Source organism: Pseudophryne corroboree, chromosome 1 (genome assembly GCF_028390025.1).
Source record: "Pseudophryne corroboree isolate aPseCor3 chromosome 1, aPseCor3.hap2, whole genome shotgun sequence".
Taxonomy (NCBI): Eukaryota; Metazoa; Chordata; class Amphibia; order Anura; family Myobatrachidae; genus Pseudophryne; species Pseudophryne corroboree.
Window position 1 is genome coordinate 859,766,244 of NC_086444.1, and position 25,432 is coordinate 859,791,675.

At 43.3% G+C, this 25,432-nt stretch overlaps 1 protein-coding gene across 7 annotated transcripts in view; it reads left to right on the forward strand.

The window, feature by feature from the left end:
* CSGALNACT1 (chondroitin sulfate N-acetylgalactosaminyltransferase 1) overlaps positions 1–25,432 on the forward strand; it is a 558,708-nt gene that overhangs the window by 439,629 nt on the left and 93,647 nt on the right. For all 7 annotated transcript variants that reach the window (XM_063919982.1, XM_063919986.1, XM_063919985.1 and 4 more), the window contains 2 exons: positions 13,038–13,254; positions 18,330–18,431. In XM_063919982.1, the coding sequence (XP_063776052.1) occupies positions 13,038–13,254; positions 18,330–18,431 (319 nt within the window). The remainder of the gene's footprint in view (positions 1–13,037; positions 13,255–18,329; positions 18,432–25,432) is intronic.

Consider the following 25,432-nt stretch of genomic DNA (forward strand, 5'->3'; position numbering starts at 1 on the left):
CACTAGTGTACCAATGTCGGTTCAAGGACAGAGAGACACACACACACACACACACACACACACACACACACACACACACACACACAGTCTAGGCCTTTCTGTGAGCCCAGCCAAGAGCTGGAAAGGGAGGGTTGTCATTGCCACAACGTAGCATGTAATAAGGTATCCCCAGTATCCACCTCTCTTCCCCGATGCTTGGCACACATCTACAGTATGGGGCCCTAGAATAGCTTCCAGTATCTCCGTATAGATTGTTGAATATGTTGCTGAACTTGATCTTGCGCATAATTTAGGTTTACTTTGCTCTGGAGCTTCATTGGTACAGTAGGGAAGTAGCCCCATTTATTTCAAACTCATAGGTTGTCTCTTTGAGAAGATTTTCTGTAAAGGTCAGAGACAATGTAGATATTTCTAGTAGGCTCCATAGAATGCAGAGATAATGTCTAATTTGTGTGTTTTTTTTTTTTTTAAACAATACTCCTTATTACATGGTTACACTACAGCTATAAAGGTCAGTATTGCAATTTTGTTAATTGTAGCCTGGAGACTGAAGTAGATTTAAACTTGTAGACATACAGTACGTGTATATTTAAGTTTCACATTTATTATGATAGAAACTGCTATAACTGAAAATATAGTGTAAATACACTGCTGCTTAAAAATAAGTCTCCAAATGCACAATTTTCCCAAAACATATACAGTATGTGCTGTAATTCAGCAACGGGTAAGTTAATGTCATTAGACATAATTTAACTTTATTTGACTGGTATGGTCATACAGTAGGTGACATCATTTAGGATGCGCTTTAGTTTGTGGAGACTTTTTTCAAGATTGTAGAGTACCGCATGGTGTACCATCTAGACTAATTTGTACATCAGATCCTGTGTGTGTCTTCATATCAGTGATTCTTAATTGGAAGATTGTTTTTTCATATATTAAGGGCAGAGTTGGCCCAAGACCTTACAGATTCCTGTGCGTGTATGAAAAAGATGGACTTGTCAGGAGTTGTCCAGCTGCTGTACCAAAACAAGTCCCAGAAGATAGAGCAGACACGGTGTGCTGGCTCTTATACTTAATCTACAGCTGGACAGCCACAGGTAGACATCTAGTTACATAAGACCCCTTCACTTGTATATTCCCTCAGCCTGATGTCATCAATGAACAGACTGTGTTCCACGATCCGTATGGAGAGGCCATCAGGCTAAAACGTCTGTAACCCGAGAGTCAATATAGCCTCATTGGGAGTGGGAAATAAATGAGAAATATGATATAGGGTACAGCATATGCCTACTCTTTATGAACACTTTTCACCATGGGGAGGGAAGGGAGAGTGCCTGTTATCTGCTGGGGAGGACTGTGATGATATGCACCGCAGTCAGACAGGGAGCACCAGGAAATTCAACTGCAGAAGCCGCAGATAAGACTAGAGGTGGCAGGGTGGGCTGGCCAGTTGGGAACTTACAGGGATGTCACCGACACCAGACCCTACTATGTGATTCTCAGATTCCTGGGCACCAGTCATCCGGAAATATACAGTCTCTGGACAGCGATGCCATTTCCGGACTATCCGGAGGAATGCCTGATGATATGCAACCCTATGTGTTCTGTACTCTGCCCCCTATAGGGTGGCACCCCCATGTACCCACTCCACTCAAACAGTCCTCAAGCCAGCCCAGATTTAAAAGTTCTTAATATAAAAAAGGATGTAGAAGGACAGAAAGCCACAAATATTCTTTCCAAAGTCTAGTTACACTAACTATACTGTACAAGTGAATTCAGTATTTCAGCTACAGCTAGTTTCTAGGTGTTGAGATAATGAAGAATGTTTGAACAGATCTACTAGTTAGCATCAGTTTGGCTGTGAAACAAATGTAATCAGGGACGAATGCAGTGAGCATTACAGATGGGGAAACTGGCACCCACTGCAGACTATAGATTTGGATCGAATAATGTAGCACAGTTAAAGCAGCAGCTGTGACTGTTTACTTTAATGAAATTGTAGTTACACAAGGATTATGTGTACAGGATTAGATCTTTTAGTGGTCTGAGCACTTTGATGCTTCTGTAAAAACATCACAATGTCCATGAAACTGATCTTGGTGAATTATTCAGCGACGGAGGTGCACAATGGAGTTATGAACTGAAGAGCTGTCTCTCTAGAGATAGAAACAGCTCTCTGTCTATATTTATTTGCTTAGGTAAAACCTCTCTTTAACCTCACATCATTACAGTGTTTAATAATGAATGGATAGGTTTCAAAACCTTTGTATGTCCATCAGCATCCACGTAGCTATTGGACTTCTTTTTAAAACTATCAGCTCACCATCCGTAATCATTTGTTTCCATATTACATACTGTACATTAAGGGTAATCATGTGAAGCGACAAGTAGGGCAGAGAGGAAATTGTCCAATTTTACATGTCGTGAGACACAAACCATATGGAAATGCATAATTGAATAGAAAAATAAATAAATTAAATTATGCACACACATTTTTGTTCCACTTTTTTTTTTTCCATTTAAACAGCTTTTTAATTTCAATACTGTATTTTCTATTTATTTTTTCTATTAGCAGAATCACATTTTATATTTCATTATTTTTCTTAACACAATACTTTAGAATAAAAACACCACCAATTCATCACGACACTCGGGTTTGCTCAGTATTTGGAAACGCTTAAAAATAATAGCATTGGGTACTATCCATTAGGTGTAATAAAAATATATCTTTATGTACTGTATCTAATTAATACAAAAATTATACATTTAACAATGATACATTTATTTAAAACAAATAGATGTGCGATTTTGACTATGTGATTTCCCTTGAACTCCCCCAGAGGCCAAATAGCACAGATACTGTAGTACAGATTTTGACTATCTGTGCTTGAGATTTTGTCTATGTACGATTTTGACTAAGTGCCAATTTTGACTATACTTTGTACTAGATAGTACACTGGATAGTCGAGATTGACTTGCCTGCACAGTCTATCTAGCCTTACGATACCGACCCCACGGGAGAGCGCATCGGGATCGAATCTGTATTGCAAGCTGCCTAAAACACCTTGAGATATGCACTTACTTTTCATAAGATTTTGACTATGTAGTCAAAATCTTACAGATTTATCTTACCGTGTGTACACACCTTTCTTTAATCAGATAGGCAAGCATATAATAAAACAAATAGGTTAGAGTATCAGAATTGTTTTCACGGCACCCCTAGGCTATATGTTTCTTATTGAGAAATTTAGAAAGAAATATTAAATTAAGTAAATTGTGTTTATACAGTATGTCATCCTTAGGCTCAGTTATGTGGTAAGAGACAAGATTTGCTCCTGTGTGTCCACATATTTTATGATTGACAGCCATCACTGGTTTCCCCTATGACATTGACCATAAATATGCCCTTATTTATGACTGAGTGATAAATTTCACTGTGAGTGATACATTTCACCAGCCAATCCGCTCCTAGCTGTCATTTTTCAAACACAGCCTGTGACTTGAAAGTTAGGAGCAGATTGGCTGGTGCAATTGATCACTTGCAGTGAAATTTATCACTCATTGATAAATAAGGGCAATAATTTGAATTGGTCCTGGACCACCAATCCAAGGCACCCTTGCAAGTACCCTGAGAAACCCCTGGATTAGTGGTTAGCAGTATAAAAGCTCATGCAGTAAGTCTGTACTGGGGTTCCTATTATAAGGCTATATCAAAGTGTGTGTACTATCCACATCAAGTTTTTTAATTATTGGTGTCTCTTATATTCATTATTTAATCCCAATAATGGCGTCCCAGTAGGGGCTAATAATGCCTCAGTCATAAGAGTGAAATTGCCACAATTCGTATAGTCTGTTAGAGAGATCAGTTAGTGCATTAGGCGATAGCAGTAAGCAGTTCTCTGTAATTTAGACCTCCTATGGCATTTGATAGTTACCAGGGCAGCATGGACGGTGTAATGGTAAGCATTACTGCCTGACAGCACTGAGGTCATGGGTTCACCTCCTACCATGGCCCTAACTGTGTGGAGTTTGTATATTCTCCCCGTGCTTGCGTAGGTTTCTTCCGGGTACTGCGGTTTCCTCCCACCAGATAAGGTTATTCCGACTTTGATCCAAGCCAGAAAAGGGGTAACGTCTAAGCATTACCACCGTATTTGGAAAAAATACAGCTCTTGGTGTGAGAACAGGAAATTTCCTGTGGTGGAATTTCAACTGTGACGTTTTCTGATTTTTCTGCAGTTAGGTGTGGATATGGGCCTGCGCCTGGGCTCCATAAAAGTCCAGATTTCGGCCTTATCCATTTTGTTCCAGAAACAATTGGCTTCCCTCCCTGAGGTTCAGACGTCTTGAAGGGTGTTCTGCACATCCAACCGCCCTTTGTGCCTCCCGCGGCACCTTGGGATCTCAACATGGTGTTGCAGTTCCTCCAATCGGAATGGTTTGAGCCCTTACAGGAGGTGGACATAAAGTTTCTTGCGTGGAAGACAGTTACACTGTTGGCCCTGGCTTCAGCCAGGTGGGTGTCGGAACTGGGGACATTGTCTCACAAGAGCCCCTGCTTGATTTTTCATGAGGATAGAGCTGAACTCAGAACTCATCAGCAATTTATTCCAAAGATGGTGTCTGCGTTTCATATCAACCAACCTATTGTGGTTCGGTGGTTACCGACACCTCCTCTACCTCAAAGTCCCTAGATGTGTGAGGGCTTTGCAGGTGTGTACGTAAAGCGAACAGCTTATCACAGAAAATCTGACTCACTGTTTGTTCTTTATGATCCCAATAAAATTGGTTGTCCTGCTTCAAAGCAGATAATTGCACGCTGGATCAGGCTTACTATCCAGCATGCTTATTCCACGGCAGGTTTGCCATGTCCAAAATCTGTACAGGCCCACTCTACTAGGTCAGTGGGTTCTTCCTGGGCGGCTGCCCGGGGTGTCTCGGCTCTGCAGCTCTGCCGAGCAGCTACTTGGTCGGGTTTGAACACGTTTGCTAAGTTCTACAGGTTCGATACTCTGGCCACTGAGGACCTTCAATTTGGTCAATCAGTTCTGCAGGAACCTCCGCACTCTGCCACCCAGTTTGGGAGCTCTGGTACATCCCCATGGTACTAATGTGGACCCCAGTATCCTCTAGTACGTGAGAGAAAATAGGATTTTAATTACCTACCGGTAAATCCTTTTCTCGTAGTTCATAGAGGATACTGGGCACCCGCCCAGTGTTTCGTGTTTCCTGCACAGTTATTTGGTTAAGTAATGTTGTTGGTTCAGCTGTTGCTGTTCCTGTTCAAGTTTGGTTAGCATGGCTTTCCTCTTGGTTTGTGTGTTCTGGTTCGAATCTCACCACTGGCCTTTCAATCCTTCTCTCAAGGTATGTCCGTCTCCTTGGGCACAGTTTCTAGACTGAGTCTGGTAGGAGGGGCATAGAGGGAGGAGCCAGCCCACACTATTAATTTCTTAAAGTGCCAAGGCTCCTAGTGGACCCATCTAAACCCCATGGTTCTAATGTGGAACCCAGTATCCTCTACGGACTACGAGAAAAGGATTTACCGGTAGGTAATTAAAATACAATTTTTTTTCCACAGGATTTAGGTATTTTTTTACTATTTTACATTCCTCGTGTCACAGAGATTTCACTGGGCATGGTTATTACAGGTGCTCCCTTATTTTACCTGCACTGCTTTATAGCTTAAAACATAACCTGGCTTACCAAAATAAAATCTATTCTGCATTCGGTGCACCTACTGTGTCTTGTACCATCTTCACTCCTCTCGGGTCATTTCTTCTTTCTGTGCAAGCTACTGTTCCTGTGCCTATTTATACCCCTTTTACATCTGTAGCACGGGTCGCAGCTGCGTTGCCTGACACGGCTGCGACCCATGCTACAGCCCTCTTTCCCATAGCACTTACCAACCCGGCAGGGTTGATGACGCTGCTAGTGACGCGGCAGGGGCGGCGCTGGGAGATCACATGATCTCCCAGCGCCGCCCTCCCATACACTGTGAACGGGAGCCGTGTCGCCAGGTAGGATTCCCGGATCACTTGATCCAGGAATTTGCAGGGGCACCCTTTTCCACTAGGAAAAAACACGGGTAAATGCGCGCCCACCGTGCATTTACCCGTGTTTTAAAAGCTAGTGGAAAAGGGGTATTGTTGCACCCTGGTAAAAATATAGGCGTGCTTGCGAATATTGAGATGCATAGTGAGCCCTTTATGTTCTCCGCAAATTACCTCCATTCTATTTTTGGAAATGTACTGTCCTTTTACAAACAGCCTATAAGGGTTCACGTAAAATATCATCTGTCATAAATCGTTTGCTCTGAGATATCCTGCCCTGTGCTTGTTTTAAGCCATTTAAAGAAAACTCACACAGATGTGTGACCTTTAAAGAGTATGAGTTATGTTAGTCAGCACTTTGGCGTCCTGTTATTTGTCCTTCCCAAATTCTAGCTGTGTTCTGGGGAGGATGTACCATGGCTACCTGTTTAAATAGAAGTTTGTTAAAATAAATAAATTGCATTTTCACAGGTACTCCTATTCTTTTTTTAATCAAAATCCAGCACTTTTACTGAATACTTAATAGTATGTTTAAAATGAACAATTCAGGAATATTTTGATTATTACAGAAATGTAAGAGTAGTAAAATTATAATTTAATAAATGTTGGCAGTTATGGAACTTACTATGTCTTGATGGTTTAAACAGACCCAAATCAGCAGTTGTAGTTCATATATTGTTATTTAGGAGAAATACAGTTAGTGCTGATAAATTCCTTCCTCTACATAAATATGCAGAGAACCTCTGATTATTTCCTGATTTTTTATATATATATATATATATATATATATATATATATATATGTAGAAAATCCACTTGTACCAGCACACCTGAAGTAGCAGAAAAAAGTTCCTTTTATTATTAATCCATAATTATCTTGGAAATAAAGTGCAATTGTGCAATTCAATGGATAGGCAGTCAATGAACTGAAAAATATTGGTTCCAATGCATGTTACCAGTCCGCAGCTCTCCACCAGAGCCGGCCTTAGCTATAGTCAGGCTAGGCATTTGCCTAGGGCATTCAAGCATGTCTAGGGGCATCCAAGCATGTCCCTGCAGTATCTCATGCTGAGAGGGACAGTCCGCAAACTAACTGTTACTTTCCAAATGTATTCAATCAGTACTTGTATACACTGCTGTTTACATTTGTCAAAAAAAATGCACACTGTGCCTTAAACTTCCTCCGACATGCTTGAATGCCCCTGACTTGTGAGACCTCAGACAGACAGCAGAAGCCCAGTAAATGCAATTCCTGGACCTGTGACATTTTTACTGACTATATAAGGTTATTACTGGATGGCTTCTTATGATAACACATGTGTATTTTGGAAGACTGCTTCACAGAAACCTGACATCACCTATACTGCTTGTGCACATGGGGGAGGGGGACCCTGCCATCCTGTGTGTGTCCCTTGTCCCTGTGCAAACCCCAGGTGTCTGCAGGGACATAACATGGGCAGTGTTCTCCCCACACTTTATTTCCTAGTCAGTCCATACCGTAAAAATCCTCTGCCATCTAGCACTGTAACGTGGTCAGTAAGTTGCGTTGTGCTATTTCTATATGAAACATCAGTGCAGCGTGACTTTCGGACACATCAGACTGGAGGGCAGAGCATTTAGCTCCCACAGTATAAAGTAAAGGGCATGCAGTTAACGGGAGTAACAGACACCAGCAAACACACTGAATAGTGAAGAGAATGGACAGTTTCTACATGTTTGATACTGATCTTTTTGTATAACCAGCAAGTGTGGCAGTATATGTGTATTATGGGCATTACTAATGTGGGGCATATGTGTAAGGTGCATTACTGTGTGGCATTATGTGTATTATGGGCATTACTAATGTGGGGCATATGTGTAAGGTTCCTTTACTGTGTGGAATTATATGTATTATGGTCATTACTGTGTGGCATTGTGCAGAGTTGAACTGGCCCACAGGGTAACCCCCCGGTGGGCCCCACCACCTAAGCGTTGCAGGTACAGATGCAGAACTAGCGGCGGAGCTAGGGGGCACCAGACAAAATTTTGCCTAGGGCATCAAATTGGCTAGGGCCGGCTCTGCTCTCCACCAACAGCTGTTTCGGTGCCACAGCACCTTCATCACGGTCCAGGAGCCATGCAAATGTCATAGAAGCCATCCATGCATTGCTTTGTGTATATATGTGTGTGTATATATATATATATATACTAGTTACCAGCTCATCAAAATGATGGAACAACATAACAGTAATGTCAGCGCAGGCGGCTGTGCGCGCCAGAACAGAACAACACTTGAATTGCTCCATCAGGCGCCATCTAGCACATAAAACACTTGCTGTTCCTAACCTCTATCAGAGGAATTCATTAGCCTTTTATTATATAAGATGATGGGCCAGATGCATCATCGCTTGGAAAGTGATAGAATGGAGAGTGAAAAAGTACCAGCCACTCAGATACTAACTGCCATGTCACAGGCTGTGTTTGAAAAATGACAGTTAGTACCTGATTGGCTGGTACTTATTCACACTCCATTTTATCACTTTCCAAACGATGATGCATCTAGCCCACTAGCTGATTAGCTGGTACTTTTTCACTCTCCATTCTATCACTTTTCAAGCAATGATGCATGTAGGTAGATGTCCCTGCTTAATTTTTTTTTTATTATTTATCAAATGACTAGTCTTAAGTCTTCTAATCCATATGGTTACGATGCCACCAAATTTCTTACTTTCTAATTATTCTGTGCCACTTTCTCGCCATTCTGTTATCTACATATTGCTACTAACCTGAAGTTGCCAAAACCTATACTGAATGATAGTATTATCAGCATACAGTCATTGGTGTATCAAGGAGACAGGCTTCTAGCAAGGTGCCCACCACATACTGGGGCGTGCCTCTGTACAGTATGATTAAGAAACACAATATTATGTAGGGAACTTGTGTACTTTGCACCACCTTTTTTTTTTTTTCTCAAAGGACTCACTACTTGCAAATGCAGCTTTGGGCTGGGTAAGCTGCATTACAGTTGAGAACCTGATATTTTATACTTAGCTCCTTGGCAATGTATGAGGATCCCTGCATGCATGCATCTTCACATGCGTGTCCTATACGTAGTGGACTGGAAGCCCAGACTCGGATTTCCCCTTTCAATAAAAAGAAAAACAGATAAAATGTGGAAACAGGCTTTATTTAAATATGGTACATATATACAGTAGTTGAAGAGGCTGCCAGTTGTCTCAAAACTATTTAAACAGTTATAAGAACTGATCTTGATGAGAGCATCACCTATAGCAACCCATGTTTCCATGAAACGCGATATGTTCATCAGTTCTTGGTAGTCACTAGGACAAAATCTTAAGTAGTGATAACTGGTGATGGATGGCACAGTTGGGCACTAGTATAGATGGGTGTGGTATATTTAGTTGAAATTTATATTGCTGACATGGTCGTAATATCAGCACACAGCTTGTCGACATGCTTGGCATATCTACATTGACCACATTGGCATTCATCATATCGACACTGATGAGATCTCAAAATGATTAGAATGTCAATGAAACGCCCCTAGTGTTGACTTACCTAGTTTGATGGGCCCGGCAGCTCTCTCACTGTCTTTCATGTCTAGCAGTGATGTACTGATGAATTCCAGCAGATCCTGCGTGACTTCTGGTGGTATTAATTAGCCTAACCCCCTAACCCTTCCTCTAGTGCCTGAGCCTAACATCCCCTCCTGCAGCCTAGCCCACCCTTCATTTAGCCTAACCATTCGCTGCCAGTCCACGCAGAATGTTGACATTTCACAAGTTGGTATTCTACATGTGCTGACACATTCAGTATCAACATTTCAACCATACAGCATACTGTGGTGTCGACATTATGGCTACTTCCTGTAAAGGTCATAAACTGACCTGAGAGTACTACTTTGACTTACCAAGATGGCATTGACCGATAATACACCAATAAAACACTACTATATCGGCTATGCAGGGTACAGCGGCACCACAGGACAAGCACTCAAGGGCCGAAGCACTGTGGAAAGCGCACAGATTTTGTGGATGTATCTATTCTAACTGCACTTGCTGTGTGACGTATGTATGAATCTTGGTTCAATGCTGAGTTCTACCCATTACTGTTGCATCTCTAGTGATGGTTGAGAAAGCGTAACTGGGTGGTAACGGGGATAAGTTTGTGTTGGCAAGTTGAGAGATTGTGCCAAAGCAACTGCAGGCTATGCAGAATCGGGCATACGTGTAAGTATGCCTGATTTCAAATGCATTTTTTTTTACACCTCGGATAGGGCTGATGCAAGTGCGCATTGATAATGGTGATGACTCTGAAACCTAGCATAGGGTAATGCAGTCACATGGATGCGTGCAACCTGACATAAGATCAATGTATTTTGTTCTGGGTTCGCAATGAGCGAGTAATTGGAGTTAACTCTGCATCAGCCCAACAGAGCTTTGAATGAGCCGGATGCAGTTTCCAATTTCAACCATTCGTCCTCTTGGTAGTAGAGATTAGTGACTAGCTAAGTAAGCCACAGTGTAATGCCTCAGATTAATAGTGTGCAGGCCTGCCACTTGGCTACATCTGATTGTCTCCCACTCCTCCCATCCTAAAGAGAGGCACTGAGTGGCAGCACATGGCTGCATGGGAGTAAATCAGTTAAAAACATAATTAAACTACCGGTGCGCGCAATTAAAAAAAACAAAAAAACACTGACCGTAGCACCCAAGAATCGCTTTTGTGCATACAGCACCTGAAATGTTTGAATATTATTGTTAAACTAGTAAAGGGACCTGGCGGATGCTGGGTCACCACTGTACTCGTCCCTCCCCCTCCCCACTGCCTCTTGCTGAATACTTTCCCCATTTCTGGCACCCACAGAGTGGACCTTTTCTCCGTCCCCTAAGGTCTGTCTTATCACTGCAATGGGAGACGATTGCTCCGGCACTCCGGCATCCTCTGTGCAGCACGAAACAGGAGAGACCTTAGCAGATTAAAAATTACTAAATTTCACTCCAAAAATATGTTTGTCTTATGTCAATTGCTACATGCTTCAAACTCATGCTTGACTGTATATTCTATTTATAATCATGTTATATCCAAATTATAGGTCCAGTTAAATACGTATATGATAATATTTTTGCTTTTCGACATGTTGATTGTATCGAGCCATGTATATGAAATTTATGCAATGTGAGCTGCAGAAACTTTCAGTTACAGGAGTCAGCAGCCGGCATCTCTATTACATATTTACCAATCCATTACTTCTCTTCTCTTGTATTTATGTATTTAATAAAACATTGATTCTCCTTACTCTCCAAATATAGATTTTATACTAACTCATTCCTCTTTCATTATGCATTTACCAAGCCCTGATACGTTCCTTTGATGAAAAGACTGAACTTATTACTTCTCATTTATGAATTTACCAAGCCATTGATTCCCAGTAATACCCATGCATCTAATAGTATTCTTTGGAAACTGACATGAAATCAAATAGGAGGTGATAAAGGTAACCACAGAAAAGGGCACCCTTTGCTTAACCAAGTTCAAGCCTGCATTCAGTCAGTCAGCATCAGGTTCATACACGGCTGCAGCCAGTGACCAGTCAACAAAATAACCTTTGTAATAACTAGCCACACGTGTGTAAAGTGGAAAGTAATAGAGCAGAGAGCTTTATTTCCTACAAGCAGTACATTATAAAGGATACAAATTAACATATGGTGTTGTCGATTCCTGACACGAAGCTTAATCCTATTGGCTAATAAAACTCTTATCTTATACGTAATATATTTGCCAACGCCTATATTTTTTATACTGTATGTGCTTTTAAATGGGTTAGTTAGGGGAATTTTGCTAACAATGAGACATGCTATGTCTAGTTATGTTTTCACACCTCTCATACCGCAAAAAACTGGACACCTGTGAAGCCTATATGTCTAGCTGCTGACATTTATATTTTACTCAGAAAAGTAATAAAAATAGATCATAAGAAGGTTTCAATATAGTTCACTCAAAGTGCAACGCCTTGCAGTTCTTTCCAATATCAACTCTGATCTGATAAACAATTATAAACAGCTTAGCAATATGGAGTCTATGAACAAAGATGGTTTCCATCTTTATCAGAGGCCCACCATGAAAGTTTGCCTGGGACATCCAAGCCTCTAGTTATAGCACAGTTTACAACTCACAGTGGCAGCAAAATGGACTAGGGTCCTAATTCAGACCCAATCGCTGCTACAACAGCAATCGCAGCCTGAAGCCTTTTCTTGAGTGTACACGCGCAGCGGCTGTGAAAACATCTCACAGCTGCGATCGCCTCTGCTTCATTGACAGGCAGAAGCGGTCATGGGGTGGGAAAGTGCATGCCAACGGCGTTAGAATGCCGTTGGTGGGCTCAGTCCGGACAAGGCATGTCCGGACTGTTGCAGGGGCAGGCCGTGGCGACTGCGTGACGTGACACGCAGCAGCTGCGACCCAGTACGTGGCGGGTAGACACCTGCTAGCGCAGCTAGGCTGCGCAGGTAGGGAGCTACTTGGCAGGTGTGAAAGCATCGTCGCCGTGCGGGGGGGCAAGGCCTGACATGCAGGGCGGATTAGCCCTGTGCTGGACGTCCCCCCGTGTGTCAGAGAAACTGATCTTAGATGTGCTATTTTAAGCACATCTACGATCAGGTCTGAATCACCCCCTTGAGTACCTCCTTTTAGAGGAATGGTGCACCTTACCTTCTACCAAGACACCACCAACACTGTTAACCTAGCCCAGTATACTGGTCAGTTGGGACTGCACTGTATAGGGGTTAGACTTTGTAGACACATGAATGTTTTTGTATGTTATGTGACCGGTCTACTCCTTATCATCTGTCATGTGCCTACCAAGCAGTGCCAACATAATTATACATTACTATATGTAATTTTCATACAGTGAAAGTTTTCCCTATAATCTCTGAAATGAGACCCTCTTTAAGAACTACTAATATTTCGTTTTATTAATTTCTAGGTATTTATAGAACAGAACGTGATAAAGGAACATTGTATGAACTGTCTTTTAAAGGGGATAGAATTCAAGAATTCAAACGAGTTGTTCTTTTTCGACCATTCGGACCCATTGTGAAAGTGAAGAATGAGAAGATGAACACGGCCAATGTTCTTGTGAATATCATTGTCCCCTTGGCGAGAAGAGCAGACAAGTTTCAGCAGTTCATGCAGAATTTCAGGTTAGACAACGTTATTATTAACATTTATTTATGTAGTGTCCACATGTTCCATAGAATACTATTTCCATGTTGGATTAGCCTGACATGATAATGTTTATTTTTCCATAGACAAATAGCTTCTGCTGTACATTGTATTTACTTAAAGTATATTCCTTATATTTTGACATTGTGGCACAGGGGTTAGGTCACGTAGCTCTGGGGAGTGACAAAACACCACCGTAGCAGTGAGTTCAGTAAGCTTAGAGCCCCAAACGTAAGGGCCCATTCATTTCATACTGAGGCCACACTCACGTCTTCTGAGCATGATTTTGAGCTTGCCATTCTTGAATAGGAATGTATGCTTACATGCTCTGGCCTCCTCACATGATTGAAACAGCAGATCAAGGGCCTCTGAAGGATGGACTATCACCTCTTGTCCCCTAAATGTTTCTAATCTAAGTAACCCAGTTTTTAATGATTACACCTCTGGGACTCTGGTTTAGATTCTGATCATAACACTTTCTGCGTGGAAATTGTGGGGCTGATACACAGGTGGATACAATTACACTCCAAAATACAGATATTGTCTCTATTTACTAAATAATCTGCAATTGCGTTTATGTGCGAACCTGCAGCAATCACCCTGCTAAATTCAGGCATAGCTCGCCACTATGTCATAGCCATTTGTTCAATATTAGACCTTAGTATAAATGTAAAAAAGTCTTGAACGCATTAAATACAATTCATGTGGCGTTTGAGAAAAAAAACAAAAACATTTCTTTAAGTACGCACAAAAGCATAATATATGGCTAAGCAAGGAGGATAGTCCTGATCACCGCCAGCGGCCAGCTGGTCACCAGCAATTCGTTAGTACTTGCGACCATCATCATCATCTGCTATTTGCACCTGCTCTTTACCACCTGCAGATACTGCAGCTTTCTCTCTTTTTCTACTTGGCAAATAACTATAGTTAATTTTGGTTATTAATAAAACAAGAAATATTACAGAATATAATCAACCTACAAAGTTGTGCATAAAGAAATTGCATTTGTATGCTTTAGGAACATTTTAATAATACCACATTAACCTGTGTGTTCTAGTTATAAACAGGTTTGGCTGTGAAGTATACCCCAGCTCACTCTCATTTTATTACTGTCATTTTCATAAACAGCTCTGAGTTATTTTTAGAAAATCCAATTTTCATTGCATCAAAATAAATTTGCTTATTTTTCTGTGAAGCTTTAGTTTTTCTGAATCATAGGATTCCAGAGTCGGGATCCTGATTGCTGGGATGGTGATTGCATCCCCATAGAGCAACCATACTCAGACGCAGAACTGGCTGTTGCTCCGGCTGATGGCTGCCCGTCTCTAGGTTCCCTTATGTTGGCGGCCATCAATAGATATTTTATGTCAGGTCACTGTAATAAATGAGCTTGATCAGCTTCTTGAGAATACTTTGGAAAATAAAGGGCAGGTTATAATTGCTTCACGGTTTGGCAGATTTGAAGGCGAATTGATGAAGGACAACTGAAGGAGAATTATAGGAAACATGCTTGTAGGGATTCTTTGTCCAAATGTAATCCTGTGTAAGTGAAAGCTACCATCTCCTCTTTGCAAATTATTATTTATATATTTAAGCTTCTGGTTTGAACAGTAGTTTGTGTGTGTAGTTATTCTGTATTTAACCCTTTCTCCTATTAGGCATACATTGAGTGAAGTCACACAAGACAGACTCTCCCTATTGCCATCTCATTCAAGATGTCCCTGTGATAACTTAAATGAAACATTACCATAACTCATTACCCCACCCCACCCCACTCCACTCCCAATCTGGGCCCTCTCACTTACCACTGTCACCACTCTTTTCTCTTTTTCTTGATAGCCTCTCCCTCGTTGTCCACCAAGTCTGGGTGTCTTCATTGACTCCTCCATCTTCTCCAGCCTACAGACTGAAAATATCTCTTAAGTTGTGTACAGACCTTGTTGACAGAGAGGCCATGCAGATAACGTAACCCTTACAGATCAGCTGCTGGATGTGTCGTCCTGATGTCACAGCTGGGCGGGCATTTGAATTTGCCTGCCGAGCTGGGGCGTCAGAACCGGCAGCAAATGACCAGGATGCCACTTAAATACTTTATCATTTTCCACATCGGCAACAGTAAAATCCTCCTTTCCATTCTCCCCCAACTTGCCTTTCCCCATTTCAGTCTATGCTGTTGACAAAACACATTTTTCTCTGTAGCAGACCTATGTCAGCCTCTCTTTGAATGTACCTGTACTGACTTCTGCACACTATCCCATTTACTAACGTGTATAAATAAATGTGTGGGTAGAGACTGAGGTGGGGGTCACTTGTTTATTTTGCTAAAAGCACAAAGTCAGCAATCAGAAAGAGTGCTTCATAAGTCATTCTACATATTTAATTTGCAAAACGTAGAAGCCAGGAGATTAATGCAATTTATCAGCAAGGTAAGGCAGGAACGAAGCATGGCAGAACACAGATTAGTACTACGGCTTGTGCTGAAAATATCAGTCAGTTGTATGCCAGAGAAGACCGATATATTATTTTGCTTAATTAAAATATCAAAAGTTTAGCTATAGCTGGAAACCAATTTATAATCATAAGGCAGGAAGGCATTGGTCATTTGTGATAGCACTGCAACATTACATCTTCCTGACTTTTATATAGGACTATAAATAATGTGAAAGCTCCATAGCTTATGAATGGAAACCTGCTGAATTAATACTAAAAGCATTTCTGAAATGATATTTATCAGAATGTTTTTGTGCTTAGAGACATGTTCTGAGTCATACTAAGAAGAAAGAAGAAGGCTGCGCTGCCAGAGGAAAGGACAATATCAATCACTAAGTGTATACATTTTAAGAACAATTTATTAAAAAACAATAACTCATTAAAAAAAACAACAGTATTCTGTGCAAGATAGTATGCCAAATGCATGCATAAAAGTGAGATTTTACCCAGGTGTTGGTTCAGGACATGTGTTTTGTATTCTATAGGATCCGTTCCAAATTTTACCCTTAAATAGTAGAAATTTTACAGTTAGAATCGACTGTGGAAAGTCCCTTTTAGATGATATTTAGAGAGTCCATTATAGGTTCCATATGCCGCTAGAGGGTTAATTGCAATGTCCCATGAAATGGTGGATACCTCATGCAGTGCGGAGATTGGATGGTGCCTCTCTGGGACTCCTCTGGATAGCTGGTGAGCAGTGAGGGCTTGAAAAAGTGGCAAGGCTGATGCAGCGAAACGCGTCAGGTATTCATCTTTTGGAACAGGACAACTTTGATTTGGACCCGAACCAGCCCTCACTGTTCACCAGCTATCCAGAGGAGTCCCAGAGAGGCACCATCCAATCTCCGCACTGCATGAGGTATTCACCATTTCATGGGACATTGCAATTAACCCTCTAGCGGCATATGGAACCTATAATGGACTCTCTAACTATCATCTAAAAGGGACTTTCCACAGTGGATTCTAACTGGACATTTCTACTATTTAAGGGTAACATTTGGAACGGATCCTATAGAATACAAAACACATGTCCTGAACCAACACCTGGGTAAAATCTCACTTTTATGCATGCATTTGGCATACTATCTTGCACAGAATACTGTTTTTTTTTTATGAGTTAATGTTTTTTAATAAATTGTTCTTAAAATTTATACACTTAGTGATTGATATTGTCCTTTCCTCTGGCAGCGCAGCGTTCTTCTTTCTGCTTAGTATACCGTACAGGGAATGACTTCCCTCTAAACATAGGCTGCTGCTTAGCCAAGCATCTCGCCTCACAGCGCCCGAATACCATTGGGTAATACTTACCTTATTCTTGCATGTTCCGAGTCATGCCTTTTATCATACACTGGATAAACCATATTCAATCTGTTCACGAAAATGGGACTATTAAAAAAAATAGCCACCCCCGAACAGGGTTGAGTATGAAATGCCGACATGGTCATAATGTCAACGCTGACCATGTAGATATTCATCATGAAGACATTGATGAAATGTTGACATGGTAGAATATCGACATTTCATCCTGGTGGCCCACACCACTGCTTCGGCTCCAGCGGCGACTTTGAGGTCAAAGCAATAATTTAACTGGCACTTCTGGGTCAGACCTTCCTGTAAGTATGTTTTGGCTATCCCTAACCCTCCATCTAGTGCCTAGCCTTAACAACCCAATCACCCACAGCCTAACCCTACTATCAACATTCTGACAGTGTCGACATTTCATCTGTTGACATTCTGGGAATGTCGAAGTGTTGCCCCTGATCAGACCTTTCTCCGGCCTTTGACATTTCAAAGGCTTTCTGAAAACCAATGTCTTTGCAAGAGCCTACCCTAATCCCAGCTCTACTACCCACACTATCACATACAGGTCTCTGGGGCAGATGTATAAACCTGGAGAAGAGATAAAGAAGTGATAAACCAGTGATAAGCGCAAGGTGATAACGCACCAGCCAAGCATTACGGATTTGAAATGACAGGAGCTGATTGGCTGGTGCGCTATCACCTTCCACTTATCACTGCTTTATCACTTCTCCAGGCTTAATACATCTTCCCCTCTTCTGTTTGGCCGCACTGCATCTCTCACCTGCCTGCTCCCACCCAGATGGAATAGGCAAACAATCAGTATGTATGATGTAAGCTTTTTAGCTATTACTTAAAAGCTGGCCAAATTTCATCCCAATCACTGTCTCGTGTTATTTATATAGTTTGTGTCAAAATACATTGTGGTCACAAGCTGTCATCAGCCACTAGGGCATTTATTAAAGGGTATTTTAAACATAGGCTATTCTCACCAAGCTGCATTTATCGCAGGGTCCACAGCCGCCAATGCACTACTGTATACCGCACTCTTTACATTTAGTGTATTTGTGTGTTTTATATTCCAGTTTTTATAGGGCAGCCAGTCCCATAAGTGAGAAAGTAATGCAGTGAGTCTAGTGAGCTGCATGGTGCATAGCTGAGGATAGGGAGCAGTATGCCTCACCAATCACTGTACATATGTGATATTGCCACAATTACATTTCTTTCTGGTATGGAAGCTTAAGTCTTGGCTTGTTTCTTACAGAGAAGTATGCATAAACCAGGACAAGAGAGTTCATCTCACTGTGGTATACTTTGGGAAGGAGCAGGCACAAGAAGTGAAAGCTATCCTGGAAAACACTTCAAAGTGAGTATGCAACAATATGCACGTTCAGTGCTTTCTTACCTGTGAATTTGTCCTGAGTAATGATTTTTGTTATTGTTTTTGATAAATAAAAACAATTATCCTAGGAAGCAATTTATATATTGAATGATATTAACTTGCACATTGAAACAGAACTAAAGCCTGTGTACAAACAGGATGAAAGCATTTTACTTGTTTTGTAAAGGGGGGTACTCACGGAGCGATATTCTAAGCAATCTGACTAGATTGCTTAGAATATCAGCATGATCGCTCCGTGTGTAGCCCCCTCAGCGATAGCGATACGCGGCCCCGCACTTCGCTATCGCTGCTGCTAGATTGGCCTGCATGCAGGCCAATCTAGCGGGTCGCTCACTTCACCCGCTGGGTGAAGCGAGCGGCCCCCCGTATCCCCCCGCACGCTCAGTACAGATCGCGCTGTGCTGAGCGGCAGGAGAGATGTGTGCTGAGCGGTTCACTCAGCACACATCTCTCCTGCATCGGCCCGTGGGTACTGGGCTTAATAGTGCACATTTTATTGTCCCTCTTTTAGGAATCTCGGCACTGCCATCTTTCTTATTATTATTATTGCAATAGTGCAAGCTGAAGTTTTATCCGTGAGAGCAATGGTTTCCTAATGACAGGCCAGGTTGATGGGTGGGAAAGTTATGGAGCACTATGTGATATGTTTCTGGGGTATTCCGAGATGGTGTGATGATACTGGGATTAGGCCAGAAATAAAAAGTTACTTGTGTAATGTTCAGACCTATTAGCTTGAAGTGAGATTCATTGCGATATTGCTGTATAGGGGAGTTCGGTATGTCATACCAGCGTGACGGTGAGTGCTCCGAGTCCCCTTGCGGGCCCGCTGCGCTCGCCACGTTTTGGGCCCGGCTCGCCACACTGTTATATTTCCCCTCAGTTGGTGGTGTGGACCAAGCACCCGAGTGGGAACTAGGGGCTGTGGTCAGGATTCCAACCGGCTGCATTTCGCCGGCTGACGGGATTCCGGTATCCCGACAGCCGGTAAATTAATTGCATCCCATACAGGACATACTGATATTTGTTGGCTATTGGATAAATACTAAGTTTATGTAACAATTATATGGAAATGAAGGACTTAAAGGTGTGACTTGTATGTACTGAGCTAATGATTGCCCAGAATAATCTGTGTTAATTACAACAATGCTCTGTTGTCCTAGTTAACTAAAATTATGGTTAACGTAACTGCAAGAGAATATGTTTTGCATGATATAAAATATAAATAAATATTTATTTTATATATAAAGGATTAACATTGAGTTTGTTCCTTTGTGTATATTCTAGAGTAGTATTTTTTACATTTATAAATGAAGGCATTAATTGCTAATCCAAATATTCAGTTCATATTTATGATGTGCAAATATAAGTGATGTGAAGAGCAAGATATAACATCCATAAATAAAAACAGGAATATATCTGTGAACACTCTCAGTAATTGACACATTTGGCAGTGTAGGGGGATGACGCCATCACAGGGAGAGTCCACACCACAGCGTATTACATACAATTTACACTTGAGTACCACCTACAGACACTGCAGTGTGTGTTTCGTTACACAGGCCGAACTCTCCCAGCTGACTGTAGAGTTATAAACCATGGAATGAAAATCTGAATATTTTGTTATTTATATGTGTATTTAACTTGGCATCTAATGTCGAAAAAAATACTTAAAAAATATTTATGACTTTTTTTTTATATCTGGATACCTGAGCTGGGTACTACTTTGGATGTCTAATTTTTTCCAGTGACTATTTTCCAAGAGATTTGTATACAGCCAGGGCCGGATTAACAATGGGGCGGATGGAGCTGCAGCTCCAGGCCCCCCATTGAAAATAGGCCCACAGGCTCCAATGTAATGCAGCCAGTGATGACAGGAAGAAATATTCCTGTCATCACCAGCAGCACAGCTCTCTCATCTCCCTGCTGCTCAGTAACCTCCATCACGAACCAGCTGGGCGAAGCTCCGAGTTCCGACCACGAAACTGGCTGCACCCACCCCTGAATCTTCCGAGGCTCCGCCCCCTGACCCGTTGAAGCTCCGCCCCATACTACCGAAGCTCCGCCCCCGCACCTGATGTACTGTAGAACTGGCTGCCTCTTCACCATGTACCCTGTCAGAAGAGCAAGGTAGGTGCTGGGGTGCTGTCAGAACTTCAGTACATATGTAATGTACAGTAACAGGACAGGGGGAATAGGTTAAATAATTATATTTTAGAGGAGGAGGCAGGAAGCTCAAGTTATATAACTATATAAAGGGGGGGATAGTGTGCATAGGTTAAATAAACATATAAGGGGGAACAGGCCCACAAGTTCAATATAAAGGAGGTCAGGAGGTGCAGTTAAAATATAAAAGGGGTAATGTGGTTATAGTGTAAATAAATATATATAACTGGGGCAGAGGACAACATAAATATGTAAGGGCTCATGTAGCATAAATTAATAAAAGCACATCTTAATATAATATTTTAGATGAGAGTAGCATAAGTAAGTATACTAGGGGGGTGGGCACAAGGTAAATAAATATATAAGGGGGAGGTACAAGTTAAATTAATATATAAGGGGGGATGGCACAAGTTTATATATAAGGGGGAACAGGAGGCACAATTTAAATAAATATAAATGGGGGTGGAGGTAGCAGAACAATATTATTGGGGGAGGGGAGCGTAGGGGCAGTCTATGGGGGCTTGCTGCATGTGTAAGCAGGGCCGGATTAACAATGGGGCGGATGGAGCTGCAGCTCCAGGCCCCCCACTGAAAATAGGCCCAACCGACCGCCGCAGTGAAGGGGCCCATAAACGCCGGCATTACAATGAGTCACATTGACTCATTGTATGCCGTCACCACCAGCACTGCACCCGCCGCCACACAGCGCCCCAGTGTGCACATTCAAGTCCCAGCTCACGGTCGGAGCATGAGGAGGAGCCGCTCTCTCTTTTCCTCTCGTGCGCCTCCTCCCCCCAGCCTATTAGAGTAGTTATGCTGCTGCTGTGTTGAGTGACGTGGGGGGGAGGAGCCGTCCTCCCCACTACTTTCAGTTCCTCCCCCCAGACTTAGCCGGGTATTTACAAACATGTGTGGGTGGTAATAGGGTGCAGTGGGGATGGAGAGGGAGTATTGGCAGGCTGGCAGCTGCGGGGTGGCGGAGTGCTGGTGGCCGGCCATGGGTATGTGTGCATGCAGCGCCTGGGCAGCGCTGCTGCTTTCCTTTCTCGGCCGGCTACCTTCAATCCATGTCTGTCAGATGAGCGGGGTGATGGGCACCGGAGCAGGCCGCTCGCCTGCTGTTCATGGGTAGGATGAAGAGAGGGAGGGAGCGGCGGTTGGTGCCTGAATGCTGCGCTGCTCTGGAGGTTGGGTGAAGCTGGCTGCTGCTCATGCTGGCTGCAGTGCATATGAGAGTACTACTGTTTGTACACGGGGGAGGGGGGGACGGCGGGTGCTGTGTTCAGTGTACCACAGGTGGGGGAGAGCAGATAATAGGGAATTGCCTTTGTTTCTGATATGGGGAGGGGGGAGAGATGCCACTGTGCCCTCCCTTAAAATGATGGAGGTCATAGGGACCTCACCAGAGCCACACCGAAGGCCTTCTCTCCACACTGCAACCGCGCATACTGTCCTCCGCAACGCCGCCACTCAGGGCCTTCTCCTCCGCACCGCCGCTACCTAGGGCCTTCTCCGCACCGCCGCTACCCAGAGTCTTCTCCACACAGCTGCCGCCCATGGCCTTCTCACCGCCAACTACAGCCTCTGCACCGCTGCCGACCACAGCCCCTCCCCACCTCCGCTGCTCACTAGGTAATGTTACCCTGCTTCCCTATGTCACTGCTGTCACTCTCTCTGTCACTGCTGTCACTCTCTCTGTCACTGCTGTCACTTTCTCTGTCACTGCTGTCACTCTCCCTGTCACTGCTGTCACTCTCCCTGTCCCTCTGTCACTGCTGTCACTCTCCCTGTCCCTCTGTCACTGCTGTCACTTTCTCTGTCGCTGCTGTCACTCTCTCTGTCCCTCTCCCTGTCAGTGCTGCCACTGCTGTCACTCTCTCTGTCACTCTCCCTGTCAGTGCTGTCACTCTCCCTGTCCCTCTGTCACTGCTGTCACTTTCTCTGTCGCTGCTGTCACTCTCTGTCCCTCTCCCTGTCAGTGCTGCCACTGCTGTCACTCTCTCTGTCACTCTCCCTGTCACTGCTGTCACTCTCCCTGTCACTCTCACTGTCCCTCTGTCACTCTCTCTATCCCGCCGTCAGTGCTGTCACTCTCTCTGTCACTCTCCCTGTCACTGCTGTTACTTTCTCTGTCACCGATGTCACTCTCTCTGTCCCTCTCCATGTCACTGCTGTCACTCTGTGTAACTGCTGTCACTCTCTCTGTCCCTCTGTCAGTGCTGTCACTCTCCCTGTCCCTCTGTCACTCTCTCTATCCCTCTGTCACTCTCCTTGTCCCTCTCTCTGTCACTGCTGCCACTCTCCCTGTCACTCTCCCTGTGCCTGCCGTCACTCTCTCTGTCACTCTCCCTGTCCCTCAATTTTGGATCATACTGTGTGGCATAATGTGAATGTCGGCTCATACCGTGTGGCATAATGTGAATTTTGGATCATACCGTGTGGCATATTGTGAATTTTGGATCATACTCTGTGTCATATTGTGAATTTTGGGTCATTCTGTGTGGCATAATGTGAAATTTGGCTAATATTGTGTGCTATAATGTGAATTTTGGCTCATACTGTGTGGCATAATGTGAATTTTGGATAATTCCGTGGGAATTTTGGCTCATACTGTGTGGCATAATGTGAATTTTGGATTATTCCGTGGGAATTTTGGCTCATATTGTGTGGCATAATGTGAATTTTGGCTAATACTGTGTGCTATAATGTGAATTTTGGCTCATACTGTGTGGCATAATGTGAATGTCGGCTCATACCATGTGGCATAATGTGAATTTTGGATCATACCGTGTGGCATAATGTGAATTTTGGCTAATACTGTGTGCTATAATGTGAATTTTGGCTCATACTGTGTGGCATAATGTGAATTTTGGATCATTCCGTGGGAATTTTGGCTCATATTGTGTGGCATAATGTGAATTTTGGCTCGTTCCGTGTGACATAATGTGTAAGGGGCACTAGTACTTGATAGTATAAGGGGGCCTACTATTGTGGTGCGTAATGTGTATAAGGGGCATATGGTGTGGTACACTACACTTATGGACATGCCCCCTTTTGAGTGGCCACAACCTTCACTTTTCCATACCCCAACTTCAAAATTTCCACTTCGACCACTATATATATATATACATATATATATATATATATATATATATATATATATATATATATATATATATATATATATATATATATAGAGAGAGAGAGAGAGTGAGCGAGAGATAGGTCCTAATTCACCCCTGGTCGCACACAGGCTATTTTTTGCACTGCTGCGACCAGGTAATCGCTGCCTACAGGGGAGGGGGGAATCGCTGTGCAGGGGTGCGATGGACTGTGCAGTCAGCTGCACAAACAAAAGTTTGTGCAGTTTCTGCACAGCCCAGGACTTACTCAGCCGCTGCGAAGATCCTGGATGGAGATGACGTCAGGAACCTTCCCTGGAAACAGCCGGGCATGCCTGCGATTTCCTGGACACTCCCAGAAAACGGTGAGTTGCCGCCCACGAACGCCTTCTGCCTGTCAATCCACTTTTCTTCGTTAGCTTCATCGCTGGCCGGCGACCCCCGTCGCTGGCCAGCGACGCGCCTGTGCATTGCAGACCCCACGCATGCGCTGTTCAGACCCGATCGCACGGCTGCGAAAAAAGTCAGCGTGCGATCGGGTCTGAATGACCCCCATAGATCTATATATACACAGACAGTATACAGTATATATATATAGAGCCAAACAATCATAAGCGGCACTCACGGGACTCCTCAAATGGACGGGTCCGACACCCCGATATTCAGCAGTCCCGTGAGTGCCGCTTATGATTGTTTGGCTATTTTACAGTCGCAGAGCTGTTTAAGAGGGCACCGGGCGAGTTGACTTCTAAGGTACAGAGTGCAGAGTTCCATATGCAATACACACACACACACACACACACACACACACACACACACACACACACACACACACACAAAATCCGGCTCTGAATCAGGCCCATTATCTGTGTATGTCAGCATACATTCCTGTAGGAATGTAGTGCCGACACTTGAGATACAGAAGGGAAAAACCTATTTTTCACTATCTGGAGATGGAGATACTGTAAGTTTGTTTAAAAAAAAAAAAAAAGATACATTATCTCTTCTCCAGTTTATATAAATATGGTCAGGAGATGAGTTATGGGCCCTACACACTGCGCGATCTGCCTGATGGCGTATACTGCCGATAGACGACCCGGTGGCGGGGGGCAGTGACGGGGGGAGTGAAGTTTCTTCACTCCCCCCATCACTCTGCTCCATAGCAGTGCAGGCAAATATGGACAAGATTGTCCATATTGGCCTGCATGCAAAAGCGATGGGGCACCAGCGATGAACGAGCGCGGGGCCGCGCATCGTTCATCGCTGATGCCTCCACACTGAAAGATGTGATCGGTATCTCGTTCATTAATGAACAAGATCGTTCATTTCTTTCAGTATTATCACCCAGTGTGTATGGCCCATTAGGTATGGGTGACCGGCATTCAGGATACTTGGATATGGCCGGCAGGGGAAGGGGGGAGCGCAACGAAGCTGCGCTCGACACAGGTTCTATTCTGACTCTATGGGTGTCGTGAATGCCCACGAGTGGGAATAGTCCCTGTTGGTCGGCATGCTGACCGGCGGTCTATTGTGTGTGCAGGATCCTGGCAGTCTCCCCTTGATCCACTTTGCCGAGAGGACACTTTCCATATGGCACTGGATCAACGTCACCATCTATTGGGAATAGTAATCTGTGGCAAGCAAAGTAAGACTCCAGGCCCAAAGTGTGGTGAGGGTACA